The sequence below is a fragment of the Aphelocoma coerulescens genome, chromosome 14 (assembly GCF_041296385.1).
Source record: "Aphelocoma coerulescens isolate FSJ_1873_10779 chromosome 14, UR_Acoe_1.0, whole genome shotgun sequence".
Lineage (NCBI taxonomy): Eukaryota > Metazoa > Chordata > Aves > Passeriformes > Corvidae > Aphelocoma > Aphelocoma coerulescens.
Window position 1 is genome coordinate 2919972 of NC_091028.1, and position 20491 is coordinate 2940462.

The 20491-nt window shown below is 44.1% G+C and overlaps 1 protein-coding gene across 2 annotated transcripts in view; it reads left to right on the forward strand.

Moving 5' to 3' along the window:
- Positions 1–20491, forward strand: part of ADCY9 (adenylate cyclase 9) — a 92212-nt gene that overhangs the window by 61737 nt on the left and 9984 nt on the right. For both annotated transcript variants that reach the window (XM_069030199.1, XM_069030200.1), the window contains 4 exons: positions 2067–2275; positions 8592–8751; positions 11669–11817; positions 14788–14829. In XM_069030199.1, the coding sequence (XP_068886300.1) occupies positions 2067–2275; positions 8592–8751; positions 11669–11817; positions 14788–14829 (560 nt within the window). The remainder of the gene's footprint in view (positions 1–2066; positions 2276–8591; positions 8752–11668; positions 11818–14787; positions 14830–20491) is intronic.

The following is a 20491-nucleotide window of genomic DNA, read 5'->3' on the forward strand; positions in this document are numbered from 1 at the left end:
TTTGGGGCTCTTTCTCTTTCCATCTCGGGCTGTTTTGTGCTGTGTGAACCAGCAGCAGCTCTGGAGAGGTTGGCAAGTGCCAGAGCCAGCAGGAGATAAGCGTCCGGCAGCAGGAAGGGGAATGGGCCCTTCCCTTCCAGCAGCACTAAGCTGTTGATTTGGGTGATCCATCTGCACAATTACATCAGGATTAATTAAGTGTGGGTTTCTTTTCTTCCCAGTACGTCCTGCATCTGAGGGCAGCAGGATTTCTGCTTCTGCTGCTTGTTGCTTTCAGTTTTGGGCAGTGTTGTCACATTCTCCTTAGCAATAACCTCTGTTTGCTTGTTTTCCAATATTTCCAGGTGAGACCTAATTTAATTTATTTTATTTTACTGAAGGAAAGCCCAGTTGTGTTGCAGTTCAGTCTGTTCACTTTGGTCAGGAGCTCCATGCTCATCCTGCAGCACTATAGTTTAGTGGTATCTCTCTGCATAAAGTTCCTGTAGCAACAATGGGGAGAAACTTCCTGTGGGATACAGCCTGCAAAATTTGCAAACTGTACAGAAAATAGTAAATCAAGTAGTTTCCAGTGGAAAGATTGGAAAGAGAAACAAAGCAGAGATAATAAAGCATACACAGATGGACCCATTAATGTGGCTATGTAGGACATTCCTAGAAAGAGCAGCAATGTGGCCTGTGCATTTTGTTAGTGGCAAGCTAATAATTTGAAAATTACTACATAAACCTCCCCTGAAAGTGGGAATTTTCACTCTCTAATAGTAACTCTGCGGCACTGGGGCAAAAACGTGTTAAAGCTTTAATATTAGCAGAGTCCTGGTTCAAAACAACAATGAAATCTTCTTTTGGAGAAGATTCTCTAATGGCCTGACAGTCAATGCTGCTGAAAGTGACTTCCAGCACCCCTGAATTCACCTCTGATTATACAGTGCCAGCTGCATGCTCAGGTTGTGATCCCTCTCTGGAATCAGCTCTGCTTCCCAAGAGCCTTAATCTGTTCTCATTTGGAAGTGAAGGCACCACTTAGCACTGTTAGAGCATCTTTAACTCTGTCACTTGGGGATACAGTGCTGCTTCCCTTAATTCAACTGATGGCACTTTATGTGTGGATGAGCAGGATTCTGCCACCCCTTCAGCTTAAAAGGTAATTTTGGCACTGAAGTGATGCTGGCTGGATTTTGCCGAGAGGTACAAATGAGGAACAAGTTTGTTTCCCAGTATTGCTGAGTGCAGGAAATGTTCTGAGGAGCAAAAGAAACTTCCAAATTAAACCAGAGCACTCCAACTGGGTGCCTTCATGGTGACATTGATAACATCGTTTCTGTTTCTCTTTGGAACTTGCTTTCTGTGGTCTCTTGGGCAGATACAAACGCTCCTAGGAGTGGGCTCACCTTTATAAGCCAGGATGTGGAGCTCATGATCTGGTTTTCAGCAGGACTGGCCCCAGTAGCACAAAGCACAGCTGCACAAGCAGTGGGCTGGGCCAGGATGGGATGGGAATGTGTGGTCAGGGGTTATGGAAGAGCAGAACTTGATGTCCTGGGTTCTGATCAATTTGGATTACATACCTGTTAATCTGGTATGAAAGGGAGATGTGAATTCTGCCACAAGAGCTGTGTCTGTGGAGTTGTGTTAGGAGGATTTTCTTAACCATCAGTGCTAAAAAGGTTATAGTAAAATCTATCATTATTTTAAACTAAAATCATTGAAGAAAATATCCCATAACTTATCTTCTACTTGTTATGTTTATGTTTCTTTGCACAGAATAGTCAATTTTCATGTTGTTTTATTTCTGCATCATAATAGAGTGTAAAAATCACCCCAGGCCTGGGGGCTGTGCCACCAATACTTCTTTTCAACACAGTCTTCTCAGGGAGCAGTGACAGCCATCAAACCACCTCTTCTGCATGTTGTTTCCAGCCAGTCCTTAATGCTGGATTAATGAAGTGGCCAAAACTTCTTCATTCCTTTATTTGTCAGGAGCTGCTGTTCATCATCCAGTTGAATTTGGCAAAATAGCATTTATTCCTTTTCATCCCTTGCCTCAATCCCTGTATTCCACACAGGTTATAAAGAATGCTCCAGTGAAGACATTTGCCAGTGCTACCTTCAGCTCACTCCTGGACGTGTTCCTGTCCACCACAGTCTTCCTCATCCTCTCCATCACGTGTTTCCTGAAACACGGAATGGTCGCGTCCCCTCCGCCACCTGCGGCCGTTGTGGTGTTCGTCATCGCCATCCTGCTGGAAGTGCTGTCCCTCGTCATCTCCATCAGGTAAAGAAAGTGTAGCAAAGTCTGGAAATAGCAGGGAGAGCTGCACTGGTGCCTGGCTCAGGAACATTTTGTTTGACAGCATCCTGGGAACTCGCTTGGGCGGGCTGTAACACTTGAAGAACAGAGTTAGTGCAGCCAAGGCTCGCGGCACATCTTGTGCAGGGGGAACTCCGGCTACAGGAATTGCAGCAGAATTGTGGCTGATAGAGATTACTTAGGGAAATGGAATCTGCACCCCATCCCTGCCCCTCCTACTGTTCCTTGGGATGCCACATGCCACTGTATGTCTTCTCTCCTCAGGACCATCAGAATTCAAACAGAAAATTTTTATCTGTCCCAAAAACAAACCCACCCAAAAAACTGCTCCTTTAAATTCCAAGATAAAAGTACACAGTTCTGGGGCTAAAACTGACATCAAGTATCAGAGATATAAAGAGCAGTGCTGCCCTCAAAGAAAGAAAGAAGAGAAATTGCTAAAGGCACATTGTGTCTGTCCAAAGTTATTTTTTTTAAAGTTTCATGGGTTAACATTGAGATAGTTCATGTTTTCTGTGTCTGACACGTAACAGGAGTCCAGTGTTTCCCCAGAGTGGGAGCAGGCACTGCTGGTGAAGGGAAGGGGCACTGGTTTGTCTCTGCAGAAGAGGAGGCACTTGGCAGGGCTGTGCTCAGAGGGGCCAACCCCATACCCGAACCCTTGTCCTGCCCCTCAGCCTCTCCTGTGCCCTCAGTGGGCTTGGCTGCAGGTCCCTGTTTTTTAACAGCAACTCCTCATTCCCCATTTGTACCCAGTCACACCCAGCACTGGGGTGTTCTGGGCTTTGAGGACACTGCTGGGGTGACTCCTCAGTGAGCAGTGCCCGTGTGGTTCCCCAGGGTTACTCACACACACAGGGGGAGCAAAGAGCACTTTGTTCAGCGCAGCTCCTGCTCTCCTGGGTGTGCTGTGTGATCTACAGATACCCCGTGTAACCTGTCATTAACTCAGGTGAGGGACCTGTTAATGAGCTGTTTGTTTGTCTGTACTGTGGGAGCAAGTTCACTCTGTCCTCCTCAGCCCCGTGCTCCCTGTGCTTCCCTGGCACAACAGCAGGATAAGGGTGGTGTGTGCAAATGGGCATCCTCTCCTGGAGTTCTGCACATCTGTCAGGAATGTGTCAGTCAAAATGCTTTTGTAATTACGAGCTGGAAGCAATTCTTCTGCTGTTTCAAAAGAAACAAGAGATTGCAGTTTGCACTCTTATTTTGACTTTGCAGGGTTGAAGTAAAAAATACCGAAGTAATGCTTTAGTCACTGAAGGAGAGTTTGTACCTCACTGGGCATATAAATGTGTGCAAGTGTATTTACATCAAAGCTGGCATGTGGAGTAGAGAGAAGTCATCTATGAAATGCTTTTAAAGATAGCATTTCTTAGCAGAGGTGTTTGGTTTTTGCAATTTGAATAGTTTTTAGAAAATCTAGAAATTCAGAGTTAGGAGCTTGTACTGGGAGAGGGTTGAACTGGTAGAAATTTCATTCTGAACTGGGTTAACTGTTGCTCTGTCTTCTCTCTTGCATCAGAAATGCATTTTCCCCTTTAGAAGTTTCTGCACTCTGGTTTGGGTGGGGCAGAAGTTTTTCAGGCAGTTTAAAGTGCCCAGGCAGCTCTTTCAGGTGGGCTGAGTTTGGTGGCCATTAACTTGTTCAGCTGGGAACAGCTCAACCACCACTTTCCAGAAGTGCTGCTTTCTACTGTCCAAGTGTATTTGGAGAAAATTTCTGTTCACTCACTTTACAGGTGAATTCTTACTTCATTTTAGTATTTTTCAATTTGTTGTTTTCCGTGTAGTACATTGGTTTTGCCTTGTTTTGTACATTTATAAAAATTATCGCTGTAATCTTAGAAATATTTATAGGTAGATACATAAGGTTTTATTGCAGTCCTGCTCTATAATTGGTGGTTTATGGGTTCCTTAAGGAGAAGGAAAATTGTTGTTTTCAGTCTGTATAGTCAAGAGTTGGCAAAGTGGTTTTGTCTGTGAGTGGCTGTGCAGGGGTTTGGCTTCTGCAGCTCTGGGCTGTCAACCTGACCAGTGATCTCAAGACCCCTCAGAGTCTCCTGGTTACCCTGGGAACCAGGAATAGCTGGATGGGGTACATGACCACTGCCTTTCCCTGCCCTCTCCTCCAGACCAGTAGGGATGTTTTGCATGTATATTATGTATTTGCTTTTTAGTAAATACCTAAAATACACTTCTGGGCCACCCCAGTCTCCACAACCTGAGGCGCACACTCTGTACAGTTCCCCTTGGCAGGGAGGTGAAAATCATCTTCCTCTTCAAATCCGAGTGAGGACTGCTCCCTCTGACCACTCGTTAGGCACAGAAACAGTGCAGACCTTCCTGTGCAGAAATGTCATCCCAAATGACAATCACAGAATACCACCAAGATATCTTCAGGGAGGAGACTGGACTACAATGCTGGGCACAATCCCAGAATTTCAGGAAAAGGGATTATTTTAAGACCAGAAAATTCTTGCCTAAGTTTCACATTGTATTTTCATTATCATGATGCTAAACACCCTGTCTTTAAAGCAGCCTAAATTGTAATTAAATCCAGGACTCAGCCTAGCAAGGGCTCCCTTGGCTCTCGTGGCTCAGCCCTCAGTCCAGCTGTGGGAGGGAGGAGGAGAGCACAGCACTGTCACAGCCTGGGCAGTGAGAAACGACTTCAAACTTGAGTTCTGCAACAGCAAAAGTCCTCATGGAGCAAAGCTTACGAGGGAGAGGGATGTTTTGATTCCTCTGAAGTGTCTGATAATAAATTATTGGAGTACCTATAGATGAGGATCCCACTGTTAGCACAAGAGCCACTTGAAAATTAATTGTATAAAGCTGCACGCAAAAATTGGTGCTTCATTTGTGAGCGCATGGAAGATGTCATCTCCTCTGTAAATCTTCTCTGAAGAATGTCCTTCTGCCCACTTGAAATGTAGCTACTTTGACGAGCTCAACTGAAGTGTAAGAGATCCTAAAGTTCTGGTATTTTAAAGGAAATCACTGTCATTGAATGTACAGCAGTGTGTGAGATTTCACTTGGGAGTCTGAGGAGAGGGTCGGCAGGAATATGGGTTAGAGACAGCTGCCCAATATTTAGTGTAAATACAGGAGTTTTGTCCACGAGATAATTTTGACATCTTTTCCTTGAGTAAAACTGCTTATAAATAAGTTTCTTTACAAAAAATGTGTTGCTTTTGATAGCGTGCTTCAGGGAAGGCTTGTGGGTGAGGAGTTGAGGGCAGAAGAGTGGGTGTTTAGCCCTGTTCAAGAGAGTGAGAGGTGGGAGCACTTTCAGTTGATTCATGCATTTAAAAGGACCTTTCTAGACAGCAAAAAAAAATGTCTCCTGAATGAAGAAAGCAAAGTGCAATCCAGCAGTGGAATGGAAATTGTGCTGCTGTCTGACCAAAGAACTGCCCTTTGCCAGGTGCTTCACCTTCCCAGCCTTGCTGAGGTGCTACCCACCGTCTTTCCTCAGCCAAGACCCTGTGGCCAACACTTGGATCTTCCTAAATTCCTCATAACCAAGAGCAGAAATTGTTTTCTGTCCCTCGAGCTTAATGAACCAGATCTGTTAACACGACTGATACAGAATATTGATGCTGGGGAAAACAATGTAGTCTCTTTGCCTTTATTTATTTCTAACATCTGGTATTTAATATCCCACCAAATTGCTGCTATGCCAAAAGCTTTTGATTTGAACTCTGGGAATTGATTTTAAACTGCCAGTAAATACAGAAATGATGGTAACAGTCTCCATTAGCCATTAATCATTTATGTCAAAGTTACTAATTTGAACTCCAGCTTGTGTAAACAACTCAGATGCTTTAGCATTTAAGCCCTGTTGAGCTGCCCACTGACACTGCATTATTTACTGATACTGCCCTGTAGCCATTAAATCTGTCTGCAGCTCTCACTGCTGTCTGGATTTAATGCACTCCTGACTTCCTGCGCTGGGAGCGTTGGGCTGGATTCACTGTTGTGGAGGAGAATTCCATCGTTTAATTCCGCAGCGCAGAGCTCTGTGATAAACCCCATCCCAAAAAAATCAATGCAAGAAGGTAAAGATTATCAGGAGAAATGTGGCATTGCCCTGGAATTTGCACCTGCCTTTTTGAAACACACAGCTGCCTAAATAAAGCAGCGTCCTCATTGCGGGATTAACCCATCGGGTTCGCCCGTGGATTTGTTGCTATAGCTCCCACAGGAATTTGTCCTGGCATGGAGGCTTGGCAAAAAGGAAAATGCAAACCGTGGAGTCCCTGGTGTGTGGGTTGGGGTGAGAGACATGAGCTGCGCTGGGCGTGTGCCACGGAGCTGGGGTCTGTGCCAGCCGGGATGGGAGCCACGGAGAGCCGGGAGAGCGTGGGCACAGGTGGCACCAGGCTGGCTTCGCAGGGACTGGGGTGTTCAGGGAGCCCTTGGCCTGGCATCCCTTCCCCTTTCCTTGCTCCCAGCTCAGCCCTGGAGATGCCAGTCCCCTTCCATTGGTTGTTGGAGAATGGGGCTTTATTTTCAGAGATGGAAAGTTGAGTGCTGATTTCAGACGTAGTCAGTGCTGGACAACGGGGCTGCCACTGAGCACGGGGACGGTTCTGACAGTCTGTAACCCTTCAGAAACCCCAGTTCTTACTCTAGAGAGCTTTTTTTTTTTTAATCTTTTATATCCAGATTTTACATTTCAGTGCTTTGCTGGAAATTCTGTTTTCCAATGGAATACAATTAGAATTTTTAGTGTGCATGGATGGCCGTTAAACTGGGAACTGGCAAATCTGTGAGCACCCTCTCGTGGGCTCCCGGTGAATTACAGTGTGTTCCATCCTAAATTTCTCTTTTTCCATGCATTTAAGTATAATTTGCAGATTTTAACACATGCAATTAGAGAAAAGTTCTTGATGCTTCACAAAATACTCGCAGTTCACACAGTTCACAAGTTACAGAATTCCAGACCAGACAATTAAAATCTCATTCACAAACAGTTTATATTTAAAGGTGTGGAATGAGTGTCAAACTGGCATAAAGAAATTTAAATTTAGCTTGGTTTGTGTCAGGCTTTTATCCAGCATAAAACCTTGTATTTCAGACAACAGAGTTAAAAATGAGTGGACATCTTTTCTCTTTTTAGAGATGTAGGTGATAATGGGTAATATATGTGACTTTGGAGACTGGGAATTTCATGTTTAGTGTGTGTTCTTCGGGATTTTTTTGGCTGTGAGCATCTCTGTCCAAAAAAAAGGTGTGATTCTGTACTTTTTGGGCTCTGTAGTCCAGAATTACCTGCCTGGCCTGAGTCTGATAATTCCACACATCCCATTATTAATGGCTCTGGATGCAGCTAACTGTGCTACACCACCTTTTTATGTCTTAAAAATAGTTAGGCACTTGAACAGCAGTTGCAATTTTTCTCAAGTGACAAATGGTGAGCTTTGAGAAGGAAGTTATCCCAAGGATTTATTTCTGTGGATAAATACTCCTTTTCTATGCAATGCCCTTGAGCATTAAGCATCCTTTTACCTTCCCTTATTCATTTTAGCAATTAGAGCTGCTCTCATTTGAGAAGCATCTCCAGTAAGCTGCTCTCCAGAGCTCTTCCACTTGGCTCCTTCAGCTCCTCACAGGTTGGGGCCGTGGTTCTCTCGGCAGCTCGAGGCGAGAGCCGTTCCTTCGCGCGTTGCTGGTGGGATCCAGCTGGGCGTGCGATGCTCAGGAGGAGCGGGGCGGCTGCCAGCTGGCCTCCCAGGGGCTCAGCTCCTCCAGCTCAGCTCCTGCCAGGCTGCCAGCTCGCAGCCCACGCTCCCCTTCCCCTTCCCTAATGACAGGGAATGGAGCCTGCCTGCAGACGGGCTGGTTGCAACTGGGAGAACTGGTTTGGGTTGCAGTGTGATGGGTGCTGGAGCTGCCCTGCTCCTTAAACATTCCTGGTGTTATTTTCAGTAATTTTAACTTGTAAAAGCTTTCCCTCTCCCTGCCTGCTTTATTTTTGAAAGGAGAGGAGTCTTCCCTGTGCTTAACCTTACAAGGAAATGAAATTTGGCTTTCAATTTGCTTTTTCAAGCCACCATCTCAAGGCTCTCCCTCCCTTTGCTGACCTTCCTCACCAGAGCAAACACTCGGTACTCCAGGCTGGATTATTCCCTGGAATCAGCAGCAGGTGCTGTGGCACCTTAGTTGCTCCCAGAGCCTAAGTGATGGATTTGAAGCTGTATTATTACAGGTAAACGAGAGGTACAAGATGTGCTGCCATTAACAGCTGGATCCCTGATTTCCTGTGTTCCAGGATGGCGTTCTTCCTGGAGGAGGTGATGACTTGCACCAAGCGTCTCCTGGAGGTGATATCTGGCTGGCTGCCTCGACACTTTTTCGGTGCAATCCTGGTTTCTCTCCCAGCTCTTGCAGTTTTTTCACACTTCACCTCTGATTTTGAAACAAATATACATGTAAGTTGTCGAACTCCGTTCCATAATGTGACGGTTTGGAGCTAACAAAGCTTATTGCTTGCCTTCCTTCCTCCACCTCCCTCCTGCTTTACATCTGCTTGATACAGATCCCTTGGAGGGATGGGGCTTTGTGGATGATGGAATTCCTAGTTTGTTATGTAAACACAGTCATGGTGAAAGCTCTCAGACAAAAGAGAGGATACCTAGAAATTCCTGCTGCTTGCATACCTTTTTCCTCTTAGACCAAGCACTTCTGCAGGAATTTTTTTCAGATAACACAAGTGGTTTATCTCAGGATTATCGTCCTGGGCTGGATTTGGAGTTTGGAGTCAGAGAAGCTGTATCAGTGAACCTCAACAGTGAGATCAGTATTAGTGAGGGGTGCTTAGGCTTTGCAGAGTGAAATGAAGGAACTCGAAGGAGAGAGCATTTGGTACCTAGAAGTGGTCATTGCAGGGGCTGTGGGAATGGTTAAAGGAATGCAATAGCTGCCTTCTGAAAAGAAATGGAAAGAAATTGGTATATTTAACCCAGACACAGAGATCCATAGGGAATTCAGTGTCTCTGTTATTAAAAGCACTCAGAAGGGGAGAACAAGGGGTTAAACATTCATAGAATCACCGAACAGTTTGGATTGGAAGGCACCTCTTGTTCCAACCCCCTGCCATGGGCAGCAGTGAGGAGGGGGAAGAACAGTTTAATTTAAAGGCCAACTGTAGCATAAAATCAAGGCTTCAAAACTGTGAATAAAATGGCCTCAAGCTGGAAATGAAAGATTGTTTCTCTGCAGGTTTCTCTTAGCCAGCACAGTGTGCAGTCCTTCCTTTCCAGGATCTTCAGGGAATTCTGTTTCACAAAGCTCTTGCTGTTTCAGGGCCCTGGGTGTAGGTAATGACCAGATCCTCTTCACTCTTCCTATCACAGCTTATTCCTGGGTACCGGGAAGTGTTTGTTCCAGGGGAACGTGTGACCACACATTTTTTGGTCCTTGCTGATTTAAACACACATCCCGTGGTTATCACAGCCACAGGAGGGTGTGGTTGACATTCTGTTGCATCCCATGCTTAACTGCAGCTTCTGCCTTTTGGAACTTTAGTGAAGAATTTTTAAGCTGGAAATTGATTTTTTTTGTTAATTTAGTTTAATGGTGGTCTTTCCCCTGCATGATTAAACTAACTGTAGGAATGTTTTCCTCAAGAGAAAGGAGCTGAAAACCTTTAAATCTCTCAATCTGTCCATTGATTTTGATACCATCCCATTCATCACCATCCTTGATCATCTCTCCAAATGTTCCAGATAATGTCAGAAGAACCACTTCATGAGTGTGTTCTCAATACAGCAGGTCAGGATGAGTCAAAACACTTCAGGCAGCAGCAGCAAAATGGTGATTTTCATCACCAAACTGAGAATGAACTTTGCTTTCTTTCCTCTTACAGGTGCTCCAGAGTCGTGGGGCTGTTGGCTCACTCTCCAAGAGATGTCCCAACTCGGCTTGTGCTCAGTGTTTCCACACTCATGGAGCTCTAGGAAATGGAGTCAATCTATAGAGGGTCAGGTAAGTGTCCTCCTTTACTATGACATGGTTTTGCAAAGTTTTTTTTTATTCATAGCATTTTATAGCCTCCCTGGATATAAAATAATTAAAACGAAAATTAACAAAAACAGCCATGAAAAAAAAAAACTTTCCAAAGCCATGCATCCATAGTAAAATCCAGCACATCCTGACCCTCTATAGGCTGGCTTCATGCTGGGCCATCACTTGGAGTGAGAACCAGTGCTCTGCCACTTTAGGAGACCTGAAATGGGGGGAAAAAAGTAAGTTAAAGTTATGTTTTTTTATGGACACTTCAGAAATTCCTTTTATCCATTTTGAAGTCATTTAAAAAAACAACAGTTGTGCTTGTGGTTTAAAAATGGTGAATGATGTAAGGATTTTTCCCATACACTGTGTCTCAATCACGTGCTTGTTTGTTATGCCACAGGACTGCCAGGCTGCAGAGTCTGCGCTTCAGCTGCACAGGACACCTAAAGGGAGAGAGAAGGGGAGAGAATGATCATTTCATGCTGTAAAACACAGCATAAAGCTAGACCAGAACTCCTTAATCCCAGTGCAGAGTCTCTGGTTTAGCTTGGATGGTCATGAATATTCTTGGGAAACCAAAATTGGCACATCAACTTGAGAGTTTTGAGCACCGTGAGGTTGTACCTGGGGAAATGAAGGTGCTCTGGGCAATGCATCTGTCCTGCACCTCCTTTCCTTTATCCAGTAAAGTTGTGGAAAGGTAAACGGGTTTTGAGATGGGACATTTGGAGCAGAAAATGTGAAATTGTCCTTTCAAATTCACACAAGTGGTCGTGTTATCAAGTGTTATTGAGCTGCCACTGACTGAAGCTGCCTTTTGTCACCAAGGCAGATCCTTCCTTACCTGAATTCAGTTGTTAAAGGACAGTCTGAGAACATTCTCTGAGAAGGGTTTTTAAAAGCAGGCAGGTGGGTGAAATTGCATTCTGCACTTGCAATGCAATGGAATTTCAATACTCAGTTTAAAGCAGGCAGAATCTAACCCCAGCAGTGGAGAGGGGGTTGCCATGAACTTTCACCTTCTTTTTTTCCCTTTTTTGGAAGAAGAAGAGGCACTGAGCTTTTGGCAAAGGTAAGCTGGAGGCGCTGGGCATCGCTGAAAGAACGGGTGTGTGATAAAATACTCCATCCAGGGAAAGTGGTGACAAACCACCTGTGCTAAAGGTTTTCTTGCTCCTGGAAGGGAAGATGTCCATCTTCACGTGGGATCCCTCACTGTGCCCATCATCCAGGCGGAGTTAGACCCTTCTCCCCGCTGTCCCCCTTTCCCTGCTGGCGTGGATGTGCAGAAGGGCCCTGGGCAGCTGTTAACTCCCGTCTCTCTCTCTGTTGCAGTACACCATGTTCATGTGTTGTGCCATTCTCATCACCATTGTGCAGTACTGTAACTTCTGCCAGCTCAGCTCCTGGATGAGATCCCTGCTGGCAACCGTGGTGGGAGCAGTGCTGCTCATCCTGCTCTACGTCTCCTTGTGCCCCGCCAGGTGAGCCTCACCCTGCAGCTGCAGGGGAACAGATCTGGGCTTCTCCCCAGGGAAACAAGGGTCTGATGCACAGGATTTTGCTGTCTGCCATGACTTTCTCCAGCATCTCAACTTTAATGATTTTATTTCTTCATTATTTATTTCTTTGAAGGATTTCAGGGGGCCCTCTTCTGTGTGACACTCTGTCCTTCCTGATGTGTTTCTAGGACACAGTTACAGACCCACAGAATTGCCTTTCACCACTAGTTTGAAAATCTATTTTATTAAGGAATTTCCCAGGTATTTGGTGGTGCCAGAGAGCCCAACTGCTCCCCACCACCCCTCTGGATTTATTTTTGCCCTTAGGAACCACGTATTCTTCTTCCACCTCCTTCCTCAATGCATTTTCCAGTGTGGAAGGCAGGTGCTTAGGTTTAATGGGATCTAATACCCAGTTCCATTCTCAGTTTCCTGCCTTTTCAGAGGACTCTGCAGAACAGTAACCAGAGGAATCAAGATAATGCAGTTTCTGTGCAATAACCTTAAGTTTTTCCAGTTTTCCTCTGATAAACAATTTTCCACAAGAACTTGTTTGCAATATTCTCCTGCTATTTTCTTGCCAAGAGAGTCAAGGGGGTCCTTCCAGCCTTCTGCTCCTGTTGGGAAAATTTTATAATCAACTTGTACTTCTCAGTGGCTTAGGACCCTCTCTTGGGATGGACTTAGCAAGGTCTTCTCCTCAATTAGTTCCTCTCCTTCAGAGACCTGCTGCATCATAAGGTGAAAAACATGAAAAAAAATCCAAACAAACCAAAAAGAGTTTGCAGATACGTGTTTTAGTGAGTGTTTAATTCCCTCTTTAAGTGTCTTCAGTGGTCTCTTTTAATCTTGATCAAATTTATATTTAAAAAAAGGGAGAATAAAAGTGACCCCTTACACCTGTTCACATCTGTGATTTGAGGTGGCTGTAAGGGTTGAAGGGGAAAAAGTCCTGTGAAAAAAATATCCTGGAGCTGGAGTCAGTTGACAAATTATCTGTAGATCATATTGACTACAGAAAAATCCCTTTCTTGTCTGTCTGCAAAGGACTTGGGCAAGGAGGGCAGAGGAGTTCTCTCCAGCTCCAGTGCAGAAAAGGAGTGTTTGGATTCTGGAGCCTCCCTTGTCTATTCATGGATTTGTCCCATTGGGTTCAGGTTCCTGGTGAAACCATCATCATCTGTCCCCCAGCACTGAGTGGGCCTCTCCCAGTCACAAAGACTTCTCCCCTTGGCTTTTGCCTTTGTAGTGCTGGTGCTTTCACTGGCCAGCCACAGCTTCACTGAGAATCGTGGAATCACAGAACCCTTGGGGTTGGAAAAGCCCTCTGAGACCATCGAGTCCAGCTGTTTCCCCAGCACTGCCAAGGCCACCACTAACCCAAGTGCCACATCCACAGGGCTTTTAAATCCCTTCAGGAATGGGGACTCCACCAGGGCTTTTGCTGAAGACATTTTTTTTTTCCCTAATATCCATCTAAACCTCCCTTGGCACAACTTGAGGCCATCTCCTCTTGTCCTGTCACTTGTTCCCTGGGAGCAGAGCCCGATCCCCACCTGGCTCCGAGCTCCACCCCAGGTTTGGTTTTCCAGGGGAATTAGTGGAGAGCAGACCCTTGATGCCATTGCTTGATTCCATGCTTGCCCTTCCCTAATTCCTCCAGCAGGAGTTCCTGGAGCTCGTTCCCTTCCAAACCTGCAGCCGTGTCTGCACAGAGCTCCCTGGGGCTTCCTGGCAGAGCCTTGTAAAAGGGGTAATGGAATATACTCCTGGACAAGCTCTGTGGTAAGACTTTGTGCAGAAAAAAAGACACAGAACTGGGGATTTTCCCTGCATTTCAACTTCATTAAGGGACTGGGAATGGCTCTTCCAAAGCTGAGAGGTGGAGACCTTGCTGTTGTGTCAGGTCACAGCATCAGCTTTTGCTGAGTGTAAAGGGGCTCTGTGAATGTTAAGAAATCCCATTATCTTAATAAAAGTTACTAATGATGGGGTGTTTCCACCTGTGGTGTGAACAGCAGTGACCATTAATGGGCAAAGTTCAGAAATCATGGAATATGTTGTTACTTCATCCATCAAAAATAAATACTTCAAGTAATAGGAGCTGTTCAACTGCAGGTCTGAAAAGGTGATCGACAGAATTGATCCCAAACAAAAGTAATGCAGATTTAGTTAGTGAAACTCATTACTTCAGTTTGTTAATAATCATCTTTTTGTTCGTCTCTTACCATGATTCTGATAATATTTTTTGTCACAGTGGCAATTGCAGCCCTGTCTGCACCACAGACAGATCCATTCTGCAGCTTTACTTCTTTTTCCAGTTGTTACTAATCCTGAGAGGTTGATACTCTCTTGCTACTTGATTGCAGGAGAGAACTTGTAATACAAGTAAGTAAGAAAAGTGCTAAACTACTTATTTTCTCTAATGGCATCTTCAAAAATAGGTTCTGTGTTTGTTAGGGTTTTAGGGATTTTTGGTTTGGGTTTGGTTTTTTGGGGGGGTTTTTTGTTTGGGTTTTTTGGGGGGTTTTTTGCTTTTTTTTTTTTTGGGTTTTTTTTGTTTTTTGTTTGGAGAGGTTGGGGTTTGTATTTTGTGTTTTATTTTTTAAATCTTTGTGCTTTGTGCTCTCATAAGATGAAGGCATAATGGAGTCTTAGAGTTCTGGGATTGCTTTTCCCCATTTCCCAGGTAAGATAGGATTGTTTAACAATTACTTGTTCCAGGCTTCATGAAGTTCCAGTTTCCCTTTAGAGGGATTTGCATCTCTGGCTGGTTCCTTCTTCCAAACAGATAAGTCATGTTCAGACAAAGTTTGTGTGAAGCTGCTCAGGTCTGCAGTGCAGTTATTGGTCTGTGTAATAGAGAAGTTTAAAATTCTGTCTGAAATGCTGCAGGATAGTTTGTTTATTGCTTTAACTTTCCCTCTGAAATCAATGCTTTTTTCATTTCAGCTCCATGGAAACTCCTCATCTAGATTTGGCACAGAACTTTAGGTAAGCTTTATATACAATTACCATCTTTATATTTAGGGATAGAAACATTTTCAGTGAATTATATGTAGCAAAACTTTGCATCCACAGTAATAACTTGGGAATTCAACAAATTGGTTCAGCAAGTTGTGTTTAAGCTCCTCGTGTAATTTCCTTTACAGATGACTTGGGTATGACCAAAACTCATCAGGGCTGGTGCTGCAGTCACAGAGTTGTGTAATGATATTTTCTCCTTAAATTGAATTTCTGGGAAATAGAACTATGGAGGAGCTATTTAAAACAGCATCTGTTTTTCTGGTAGCAGCAGTTTTTAGAGCATTATCTGTGCACCACGAGCTGTTTATTTGATTTCCTTGGCTGATTTGCACCATTCAGAAGCAGTGTGAGTTGGATGCTCTCACAGCTGGGCAGGTGAGAATTCCCTGGTGTAGAGGAGCTTCCTCTGGAAAAGCTGGATGTGCAGCCAGCTGCCTTCCCAGGATGGGATGTGACAGTCTGGGCCTGGCTGTCAGCTCTCCTGGGCAGAGCAGGGAGTCATAAAACTGAGAGCAAAGGAAATTTTAGCTCCTAGCCTTTCAAAGCAAACAAAAATCCCTTCCTGGGTTATTGATGGCCCCTTAAAATAAATGTGTTAAAGACTCACTCTGATAATTTTAGTGTTGAGTTTCTTATGGGTTTATTTCAAGTTTTTTCAGTACCATTTTTAAGTGTTTTTACTGGTCTTTGGTATTAGACAAGTCTGTGTTTGCTAATTGCAAATTTGGGGGCAATATTTGGGCCATGTTGGGTTGGATTGACCTGTGGATGTGTGACTTGGTAATGCATCTAAAAGGGGTTTTCAGAGGCATGTTGCTTTTCCTGGGAGAATGTGTCAAAACAAAATTACTTTTTAATAACTTTCATCTCCACAAATGATGTGGTAGTTTAGAAAAACACGTGGGGTTTAGTACAGAGGGGTGAGAACTGTGTTTCTTTGGGTATTTCTTCACCAAGGACTCAGCACTTACTACAGTGTTGGGGTTTGGGGGGCTTTGGCTTTTCTTACATGGGTTTTCCTTTTTCCTGGTTTTGATTCATGAAAGTTCATTTTTCTAAAAGAATTCTAGTTCATTGAATCCAGAATAGAAATTTAAAGCCAAAAGAATAGAGGCAGCTTTTTATTTTTTGTAAACATTAAAAGTGTGGTGATCACTCCAGTAGTGTCTTAGGATCAGCCTGAGTTTGGATCCTTAGTGTTTTGATCCTTATTTTTAGTTTATGAAGCTTTTGTCCTGCTCAGAATTACAAACCTCTTCTCCAGAAGCTCAGCAGGCTCCTGGCCAGCTGCTAATCACTGATCAATAATTCATCCTGCCTTAAATCATTGACAACTGGTTCTTCCCCTTAGTGACAGAAATCTGTGAAAAGATCACCTGTCAAGCATAGTTTTCCTGCAGATACTTTTCTTCCATAAATATGTAACTTCTTACTCATGACAGGTGAAGGTGAGAGTTGCTGAGGACCAAACCATGGAGGTGTCTCTTGTGAGCAGGTGTGGAGTGAGCTTTGCCTCCTTTGCAAAGCTTGGCTTGTGATCTAAAGGCCAAGTAAGGCAGTGACCAAAATACCTCGCTCATTAAACATTTCTAAATTTAATTTTTCACTTTTTATTAGGATGTTGTCTGTGCTCCTTCAGCTGGGGAAGAGACCCATGTGCTAATTCTGCTCAGCACTGCCCTTCAGTCCAGCTCCCCTGGCCTGACCCTGCCCAAACTTGTACATTAACAAATACTGGAAGTTAAAGGAGAGAACTGGGAGTTAATCCTATTCTGTTTCTACTGCTAAACAGAATTTGGCTTCTTTTTTCAGGGCTCTTTTGCTGTATGTTATTGTATATCACATTTCTAGAGTACAGAATTTCCCCTTTCTTCTGGTGGTGGACTAATAAAAAGGTGAAACTCCCTTCACCTAACAAATTTTTTTGCTGCACCTTTCTGCCAGAATTAAATAAATCAGGTTCCTGGCTTACCCCACTCACCACAGAAGTTTTCCTGTGTTCTAAGAGGGCTAGACAAGCTTATGTTTTCTTTTAATGAGGTTGTTCCCTTTCCTTGATCAAGAATAGAGATGATATTAATGTTGCCTGGGAAGAGAGACAGCAGTAATGGTAATGAGGTCTTAGCACAGAGTTCATCTCTGGACTGTGTAAATAAAAACACGGAGTTTGCCTTGTTTTCCAGGCAGCCCAGTTCTTCACACCAAAGGATACAACCATGAACTTTGTCTTTTAAGCAGGAAATATTTCTCATTTTCATTCCTTCCTCACCTCAGAGCAGGTGGGATGTGTCACTTTCCAGTGTGGCTGTTAAAGGGGGAACAGCAATGGCCACTTGAGTGGAGACTGACATCACCTGGTTGTAGGGAAGGGTTTATAGGAATCCACTGCACGTTTTTCATGGAAAGCAGCAGTTTGATCCCCTTTTCCACATTGTTCCTCCCTTGCTTTCCTCTCTCAGGTTTATCAGGCAGAGGCATCCTCTTTCAGTATAGCAAGATACCCAAACCCAAACAGGGGTTACTGGTTCAGAAGCAAACTGGCTTTCCAAAAAGCTCTGTAAGTGGAGAGCCATTATCTTTTTGATTTGTGATCAAGCCAAAGGAGATTCTATCTCCGGAGTCTCACTTGTTCCATGTTCACAGCCTGGATGGAGGTGCCAAGTTAATAGTGAGGGGGCTGTGCCAGGCAGCATTTCAGTTTGAGTTAAAGAAACATTGTCAGCTCAAGATTTTAATTTGAATGACTTTTAAAATCAGTTTTCTGCTGCAGCACCTCATGAAAAGTAGAATTGAGAAAGGTTGTGGAGGGGGGTTGATCCTTTCTCTTGGAGGTGTGGGGGAGTTTTTCTGCTTTTCATTCCAAAGGGTGACTCCAGGTCATGGCTGCTGCCTGAGGGAGGTGATTTACAGTCCTGTAGGTCCTGTACCCTGCTCACTGCAGCATCCACAGACTGGATTTCCAAATGAGGACGATGCAGTTGCTCTCTCCTTCAGGCTGGAATCGGGGCTTTCCATACTGATGCAGTCACATCGGGATAAAGGTGCCTGCTCTGGAGAAGCCACTGCATCTTCTTCTTGGGATCCCAGCCCGTTCCCCCATTAATGAAAGGAGGTCAGTGCACAGCGAGTCACTCCCTGCACATGCAGATCTCAGGAGCCAACGAGGTCAGGCCACGCTGAGCAGATCATGGAGAGCTCCCCGGTGCCGGCGCTCCAGGGATGGGGAATGGGAGGCAGCAGCTCCTTCCCTGAAGGCAGATTCTGCCTTCCACTGTTCCTGACAGAACGTTGGTGGTGCTCACCTAATTCACTGAGGAGGAGTTAAAGTACTTTGAGGAGTGTTTTGTACAACAAACTGTAGATAAAAAGCCTTTAATGACTTAAATAAATCCGCGTGGCTGATGTTAGAGCGGATTATCTGGATCAGACTCGTACTCAGAGCAGTACCAGAGTCATTGCTCAGGTCCTCTCACTGATCTTCACACAAGATGTGTGAAATAATGAACTCAGATTCAGAGAAAAACCTGAGTTGTGCTCCTTATTCCAGATTCCTTCCTCACTTTCCCCAACCTCTTCTTACTTTCTGAGATCTTTTCTCTTACCTTCCCTTCCTTCATTTTGTTTTATAAGCCCATCAAGCTGGGAGGGCATTTTGTCACCTCCAAAATAGATAGCAAGGATTGTATTTCAGGAATTGTTCCCTTCGAGTCATTAAATATGGAATCATTTGGGCTGGAAAAGACCTCCAAGATCAGGGAATCATAGAATGTCCTGAGTTGAAAGGGATCAACAAGGATCATAGAGTCCAGCCATTAACCCAGCCAAGCCCATCACTAAACAATGTTTATGTCTTAGTCTCTGACTTGTCTTTCAAGGGAGGAAATAAACGGGTTCATAACAGAGGTTCTGTTGAGAATAAGGGAGGAAGAAGTGTCTTGCTACAGCAATTACAGGAACCTGATGGTGGGGCCCTACTTTGAGTTGAGACATCTCCTTTCATGATCCCCTTGTGAAGAGGGAATAAAATGAATATACCTTCACTTCTGCTGGGAGAAGTATATTTATGCTAGAAAACAGAAGAAGTAATTTCCAATGTAATTTGTCCTATATTTCATCTGAAATTCAACCTGCACACTCTGTATTGTAAATATTTCACTCACAGGAAGCTTTTTTCCCCATAGGCTTTCTGTGAAAAAAGTTAATAGATACAAAGAACGTGGCACAGAGAAATGTTTTTGGATATGGGGCACGTTCATCTGTCTCACAGCTGTGCTGTGGTTTTGTTTCATCACACTTTTCTGTCAATCAGGTATTTGAGAATGAAACTCAGAGAAAGAAACTGTGCCTGTAAGTTCAATTCTAAAATATTTCCAAAGTGGAAGCCTGTCCCCCATGGACATGAAGCAACAAAATGAACTGAGAAATGTTTTCATATGTTACAGTAACAAATTCAGCCTTCTCTTCTTGAGCTCTTGTTCCAGTTGTGCTCTGAGTTTTAATCCCTCCCTACCTTTCCAGAGAAATGCAGGCAGGTGCTGCGTATGGATTCCTTTCTGGCTCTCCAGGAGAAAGGTTGATGTGATGCTTTTCCTTTTCAAACCATCTCTTAACTTGAAAAACTTCAGCGCGTGTCTGCTCATATCAAATCTTAAGCTTTGGCATAATTTTATCCAAAAAATGCAGTTGGATCCCTGTAGAAATGACTGCATGCCAAGCTGGCTGCGTTTAGCCTTCGCTTCTGGGATTGCATAGGTGGGGCCTTCTCAGATTCAATTTGTGTCTTTGCATCTCTCCAGAAAGTTGAGATTGGGGAGTGCAGATGTCTCCTCGTTCAGGGGGTGTAGCACTGGCAGATGCTCCATCAGCGCCTCATAATCTGCACAGGCAGACAGCGAACTGTTGAAAGGATCTGAAATATTGCTCCCAATCTATGGCAGACAGGAATTTTTGATTATTTTATGTAATCTTGGCACTTTGAGAAACTTTCTCTCTCCGCCATGAAGAGCTTGAGTGGTTTTATCATAGAAAGATGTCAGCACAGAGCTGCACATTCTCCACTTTCTTGCAGTTCATAGAACCACAGACTGGGTTGGGTCAGAAGGACCTTAAAGCTCATCCAGTTCCAACCCCCTGCCATGGGGATTCTCCATGATGTGTCTTTTACAGGGTTGTCTTCTTCCAAACTCTTCCTGGCCCTTGATGAGGACACAAGGGAAAGGCATGGGAGTGTAAAGCAGCTGGTTCTGAATATTGGAGGTAATAAAAAATACAGAACCAGATAAATTCCACAAAACTCACACACACCCCCACGTACAGACATTCAGTGCACTCAGATACCTAAACACACACACAGGTACATACTTACATGCAGTGCTTTTAGTTATATATTTAGATACAATGATAACTGTTTCCTTGGTGAAGTCCTTAAAACAGAATTGGGCGACTTCTGTGCCACTGAACCTGATGATAAGAAAACACTTGGTGGGTTTAAGGATGTACTCAGTGAGTTTAAGAATTAAATTAATTCTCTGACTTTTTCTTAACAGCAGATGAAGTTCTCAATGCATATTTTATAATTTAGTATGTAACTGCACTTCCCACACTTCCTTTTCCAGCAGAGGATTTCTAA